Raw genomic sequence first — 7,295 nt, 5'->3', positions numbered from 1 at the left:
AAATAAACAAAGCAGTGAAAAAGAAATGACCACTTGCTTCGCATGTAAATTAGAGAAGAAAAATAAATGAAATTTCACAAAATAAAAAAAAAAAAAATAAAATAAAAAACATACAAAAATGAACAGATTAAAGTATTCACATACTATAGAAAATAGAATATATGAAATATATAGACAACCTTTAACACGCCCACATACATGTGAACACAGCATCGTCCGTTTAACACGACATGAATAATTAAACCAGAGAGAGGCAACGTTAGAACGTTTAAATAAGATTGATTGATTTATTGGCAAGTGAAGCAGCAAGTGGCACTGTGCAGCAGCACAGGCAAGTGATCAAATTAAGCGATTTGAACTGCTGATGCTATTTTACATAAACGCCTAAAAGTATGCAGTTCATAGTTGAATACGCACTCGCATATTGTACACGAACATCGCACAGACAACACCTCAGCAGGATGTCAACTGGAACTTATTTGTATTGTTGTATTAATGCGTCAACGTTGCTCTTGCTATTGTTGTTGCTATTGTTGTTGTTGCTGTTATTGTTGTTGCTGTTGCTGTTGTTGTTGTTGCTCGTTTGGTGTCTTTGTTATTTTGCAACTGATATCCTGTAGCGTTTAACACTATTAAGTTAAAGTGACAAATTGACATTTATCTCTTATTATCGTATTATCATTGTTATTACTGCATTCATTATAATGCTCGCCTAAATTAGTTAAACAATAAATAACAAATCATGAACTGTCACTTAATAGGAGAAAACGTCAACAGAGACGAAGACTCTAAGATATCCAAGAAGTACCGCTAAATTCTAAATTCACTATAAAAAATCGTCTTCCACAAGCAACCAGGATCAGTTGTGAAGGAAACGCCAAAAGTGTAGTGTTGTCCGAAATTAAATATAAAAGTCAAATACTATAATTTTAAATTGAATAATTTTATTTTTATAGTTTTTTTAGTGAAAAATGAGTGGTTTAAGTTGTTGCACTTTTTTGTTAATGTTGCTGTGCTATTACTCTTTAAGCAATTGCAAGGCAATAACCAATGAACATCAAGTAAGAGTTTAAAATTTTAAATAAAATAAATTCAAAATATTAAATAAATAATAAATAAAATAAATAAAATAAATAAATTCAAGGAAAATTTCTTTTTAAATATTGTCATTGAAGAATTCAATAAAGTATTGTTTCTATTTTCCATTGGTATTTCAGTTTGTGAAAGTTTTTATCCATACAATGGCATTCATAACTAAAATATGTAATTGTGCATTCCATATACGAAAAACATTCTATGCATTTAACAAATTTCTTAAAATTTCATACACTTTCGATTAGTGCCATTTGAGTTATTTCATGTTTCAGTAAAATAATGCATAAATTTCGACAAGGCCAATAGAAATTCAAGCACACACCAAACTCATGGCTTACTGGGCATACTTGAACCCAAAATATAGCACATGCAACCCAATGAACTCCGAAGTGGTCCGAAATAATCCTAAATGTATGCTTTAAAATGAATTAAATATTTTGTATTTGGCAGAAATGTTAGCATTATTTAAAGTTTTAAAATATATCTCAAAACCTTAGGTAAAAATTGTTTCTGGCATAAGTTTCTGTTGGTCAATGCACATCATAGTTTGAGTTGCAGTTTGAGTTGAAATACAGCTAAAATGCAACAATTTTCAATGCAGAATTTTTTTAATTTTCTTGGTTTTCTTCAGTTCTTTTCAATTAGTTTTTTCTCCTTCTCCTACTCTTTCTCTATTTGCTGAATGTAATGGGATTTGCAATGCTTGTACTTTTATATAACTTTTGCAGCTACAACGTTTTATTTATTTAGAAAAATTCTACGAATATACGATCTTTATTTCAAAATGAATTCACTTGTGGTTTCATTTGTGCTCGACGAGAGTAAAATTTCATGTCATTTCATTTCATGTTTCACGTTTAAGTAAATTTTATATTTAAATTGATTTCGTGGTTATTCATACGTGCTGTGGTTTTATGTGCAAGCAGCTTCCAAGTAATCATTTCTCTTTCTCATTATTGTTTAAATATTTGCAAATTTTCCATTTTACCATATCAAACTGCGATAAGTAGAAAATGATAAGTTTTGAAATGATTTAAATTGGAATTTATTTTCCAATAGGAAGAAAGGAGGGTGATAGTAATAACACTTTTATACTTATTAAATAAAAAAAATTCAATATAAATTTTTATGTTCTCTAATAAGAAATCTAGTTTTGAATCGAAAGAAGGGCAATAGTAGGAAAACTTTAATATTAAATAAATTAAATAATTTTGAATGAAAATTTTATGTTCTCTGCTAAGAAATCTGTTTTCGAATAGGAAGAAGGCAAAATTGAGGAAACTCTATTTCTAAATAAATAAAATAGTTAAATGTTTTTAATACTTTAGAATTTTTATACTCAGTATTTTATTTTAAAAACTAAATTGTAGAATACAATTTATTGTTAAGACAGTTTAGTCTTAGGCTTACTTGCGTTAACTTGAGCATTCTTGAAATAATAAGTTATTTCCAACTATTGAATTATAAACATGTCTTGAATGCCATTTGCCAACAAGATAAATACCAACAAGTACAACAGTATTACACTGTACTGTTTTGTTGTAAATTTATTTCAAATATTCTTCGCCTTTATCTCATGCAACATTTACATTTAGTCAGAGAGGGTCTTACAGTTTTCACCATTTAATATAAATATATTAATTTATGATATAATAAATTGTTTAAAAATGTCTAAAATGTTTAGTTTTGTAAAAGTATTTAATTTGTAGCGCATTTCTTTTAGAATTAAACATTAGTCATAAATCTCTTTTTTTATTTCGTTAACATTGTATATTAGTACATAATGTTAGTCAGAACAATTCGAAATGAATTAAGGAAAGTTGGCAATAAAACTATGATGTTGTCTATTATAGATAAAATCTGAACTCTAAGGTATTTTAAGAAATTTTTCTTAAATAATATCTGAGGTTGAAGCTTTTGAAAAGAAAAGACTTTTATGATAAATTAAAAAACTAAATAGATTAAATAGACATATGAAGATGATTTCATATATCAAAATTCAAAAATTCCTGATTTCTAGATAGAAATAGATAAACTAATTTTTTTTTTGAGAACATTTTTCTTACTAAAAAAATAATTGTTTCTTGTATTTATATTGATCACTGAAAAGATTTCTTTATTTCTTTTTTAGCATTTACAAAAAATATCATTCACGATCAAATACAATCCTTCAATAATCTCTCTTTTAGTGAAATTATTATTACTAAAAAATAGCTGGACCAGGTGAAAATTTATGCATATCTCTCTTTTATTAAAATTATTATTTCCAGAAAGTAACTTGATTAGGTGAAATTTTATGAATATCTCTCTTTTATTAAAATTATTATTTCGAAAAAGTAATTTAATCAGGTGCAATCTTATATGTCTTCCAATATGAAATAAGTCGCCGATTCAGCTTTATCTACTAAAGCTATTCAATTGAAATAAATTTAAAATAATAAATATTTCACAAACTTATGTTTCAGTTTCTAAATGTTAATTACATTGTTCTTCTTTTCTTTGTGATACCAACTCTACCAAAATGGTCTAATTATAGACAATCAAATTTTTTCACTCCTAATAGTATGCAATAAAATTTTTTAAAGAAATCGCTTGGTAAATAGAGTATTTAGTGCTATATCTTTTATATTATTTTCTGAAATATTATCCACAACAGATTCCAGCAGTACAAGCGACCAAAAACTATACTTAGTATCAATTTGACAGTATGCACTAAGAAGTCTAGATGACACTAAAATGACATTGAGCTATGGGAAAAATTGCAACCGATGGCTATAGTCTAGTTTTTGAAGGTATTGGAATTTTTCGCATCTAGTTTATTCTTATGAAATTTAAAGCTAGTCAATAATGCTCATAAAATAATGACGCTGATAGAGTCAAACAAGCTTTAAACAATACAAGAAATTGTACGAGTAGAAATATTAAGAATCCAGAATAACTTGATAGTTCTCCTCAAGTAATATCAGAAGTGGATATTCTTCAGTGGAATTTAATGGTTTCAGCGTTTAATGGATCATATTTTTCAATAATTATTTTGATATGTTAACAAGTCAACAACGTATCATCATGACTACCCCAAACAAAACTTTAGCTTGATTACCTAATTAATGAATTTTTGATTGTATAGGTTTGAATAATCTACCACATTCGCAAGGTCTTCCACTAATAAATCCATTTGTTTTACTTGTTTTTAGATATTTTGTGTGTTATAACTTTTAAATGAGATGTAGCTGTTAGTTCAATATCTTATTTCGTTCATCGTCAATAAAGAGATATCCTTCCATTAACGAGTAATTCAGATTATTGAGTTATAAATTAAAGTTTTATGGTAGATGAAACAAGCTCATAATGTTCAGGTTTCATAACTTTTACATATAAAAAATATTATTTAATATTTCAGCATTTTGTTAAAGTAAGTAATAGAGTAATAGAGTTCCAATAATTAGATGTAACTTTAATCTCAAAACATAATATTTTTTCTTTTAATAAATATGGTAGAAGAGTATGGAAAACCATATCTAAAAAAATATATGTTTAAACCCTTTTATGTTGCGTGTGTTCCGGGATCTTATTTATATACTCCCGGGTGTATTATGTATACCTACATATGTTTAAGAATAAACTTTGTGGTGTTGGCTAAAAGGTTAATTGAATAGATCAATTAACTTACTTAATTAAATATTTAATACGAATTATTCTTTAATAGTATTAATAATTTTTGCCACATAAAATTTTATTTAAAGAATCATATTATTCATAAGAATAATAACTGAAGTTTTTATTTCGTTTCTTTTTCTGTTATATATATTAACAAATATGGCAAAAGTTTCGTTGTAACTGAGTTTAATTCTCTGGATATTTGTCATAAAAATAAGTAAGAAATTTATCTTCAGTAACTTAATTTGATTCTGACACCAAAATTTCGTTAATACGGTTTGCGTATTGATTTTCTCTTAAGGAATACTTAGGGCTTGTTGAAATGAAGTTACAAATTAAAATATAAGTATCTGTATAGGCATATATGTATGTATGAATTGGTAGGGAGAGGGAACACTATAGACCTGTAAATCCCAAAGGTTTCTCGTATTTGTATACAAGCAAATAAAAGTACGGAAAAAAATGAAAAAATTAAACAATAACCTTACACGTGTCGAAAGTTGTGAATAACAGTGCAAATCTTACTTCGACAAAGTGAAATGAAAAATAAAATGCAAAGCAATAAAACTGAAACAAAAAAGAAAATACTAAAAAAAAAGTTGTAAAAGTACTTTATGAACTGTGACAGCTTCTGCTTCAGCTTCAGCTTCAGTTTCAGCTTCAGCTTTAGCAACAGCATCAACAGACACAATACAACCTTAAAGTCGCACTTAATAATAAAAACGGAATGAAAAAATTTCATGAAACTCTAATGGCATTTCCGTTTTTTGTTTGTGTTTTTTTTCCGTACACTTCCTGTACATTTAGGCTACGAAAAAGGTGGATTTACCGAATCACATCGAAAACGCACCATTCACACCCGAACAGCAAATTAGGCACACAGCAGTAAAAACTGAGGCGAGGCAGAAGCGATCTCAACGCGATTTGGTTGAATATAAAGACTTGAATGACATTCTTGAAGACCTTGAGGATAATAGCATTGCCCAAGCCGCTGCAGCAACAACACCAACACAGGACTTCGATTTGGATAATATGCCACCAGTTACCTATTACTTACTTTTGCAAAAGTTGAAGCAGTGTGAGTATTAAACAGTCTATATTATATGAGTGAAAGGAACACCCCTATAAAATTATATGATATATATGGTATATGCATAATATTAGAATGGAGTAAGACACAATAGGTGGTCAGACTGATTAGTTGAATTAATTTTCTATTTTCGTGATATTTTTATCACGCTAATGCGGTGTTTTGTTTTGTTGAGGGAATTTATTTTTTAAAACTTTTTTTTATTTTAAATATTTTATATATGTTCAGGTATTAGTTAGGTATATATATATTTTTTTTGCTGTTGCTTTATTAAAAAATACTAATTCCTAATATATTTCCTTGTGGTATTTTTAATCTCCATTGTAGTACAAAGCAATGAGCCCACATATCGCGTGCGTACTCCACGCCTTGGCCGCAGCATTGACTTTCAGTTAATGGACGGTGGCGCTAATGGCAATCCTGAGGATGAAGTTGGCATGTCACGACAATTTGTATCGCGCGTCATTAAGAAATCGGTGCCATTTAAACCTCGTCTGGGAAAACGTACACAAATGTGCGACTTTTAATAAATTTTTTAAACCACAATTTTATTTAATTTCATTTTTTTCATTTCTATTCTTAATTATATATATTGTTGTTATTGTTGCTAGCGTTCATTGTCAAAGGATACAAAATTATGCAAGGTTGAGGTGAAAAAAATTAAAAAAAAATATATATAAAAATACACTTATACTACAAATAAAAGTAATTGAAATATATGTAATTGCCAACAATGTGGATAATTTTAATTGAGGCTTTGCTTAGGAAAAAATTTTCAATGTTAATGAAATAATAACAAAATAAAAAAAAAACAAAAAGGATGGAATGGAATACTTTCGAAAGGACAAAATAAAAAAAAAAAGATAAACAAATTTGAACTAGTTTAAAAATACTTAATATATTATTCCGATAATTATATAGTTGCAACATGAAAGTGGTTCCATTAGTAACGATTTGTAAATTATTAAAAGGATATCAGTATAGACAGGCAGTAATTTTGTTCTTTCATATTGTATAACTGAGAAAATTTTTTTTATTTCATTTTCATTGCCTTCAATTAAAATTATTATAAAGAATTTGTTGGACAAAAAAAAAAAAAAATGAAAATACTTTAAAAGTAAAATTATATATATATATATTATGCATTAATTTAGTTTAAAAGTGCAAAGCATTTGTTGAGGATACGATTCTCTAAGTAAGAACATTTTGACGGATCAAATTAAGGATCATTGAGTAATAAAGAAATTAACCTATACTAAACACTGTACTATCTCCTGATAAGTGTTGACAAAAGAAGTCAATTGTGAAAAAATATATTTAGCAAAATATTTCATTATTCAATATTAAATCAATTATTAACAAAGAAGAATACTTTATATGTCTATTATTAAACTTTTTAATTTATATATCTTTATCACAAAAAAAGAACATTTTCTGACTTTAAATGATTTGA

At 27.3% G+C, this 7,295-nt stretch overlaps 1 protein-coding gene across 1 annotated transcript; it reads left to right on the top strand.

Moving 5' to 3' along the window:
- Nucleotides 1-934: 934 nt before the first annotated feature.
- LOC119683278 (protein hugin-like) lies at nt 935-6,649 on the top strand. Its single transcript, XM_038096918.1, has 3 exons — nt 935-1,061; nt 5,560-5,830; nt 6,170-6,649. The coding sequence occupies exons 1-3, from the start codon at nt 972-974 to the stop codon at nt 6,367-6,369; spliced, it is 561 nt and encodes a 186-aa protein (XP_037952846.1). The 5' UTR covers nt 935-971; the 3' UTR covers nt 6,370-6,649.
- Nucleotides 6,650-7,295: the final 646 nt, after the last annotated feature.

This window comes from Teleopsis dalmanni, chromosome 2, assembly GCF_002237135.1.
Source record: "Teleopsis dalmanni isolate 2A chromosome 2, ASM223713v2, whole genome shotgun sequence".
Taxonomy (NCBI): Eukaryota; Metazoa; Arthropoda; class Insecta; order Diptera; family Diopsidae; genus Teleopsis; species Teleopsis dalmanni.
Note: the sequence above shows the minus strand (reverse complement) of the source record. Positions and strands in the feature narration are given on the sequence as shown.

Excerpts from the sequence above, each read along its gene's own strand:
- LOC119683278 (XM_038096918.1), top strand. The coding sequence starts at position 972 with ATGAGTGGTTTAAGTTGTTGCACTTTTTTGTTAATGTTGCTGTGCTAT. Across the intron at positions 1,062-5,559 it reads CAATAACCAATGAACATCAA|GCTACGAAAAAGGTGGATTT; the intron begins GTAAGAGTTTAA and ends CTGTACATTTAG. Across the intron at positions 5,831-6,169 it reads TTTGCAAAAGTTGAAGCAGT|TACAAAGCAATGAGCCCACA; the intron begins GTGAGTATTAAA and ends TCTCCATTGTAG.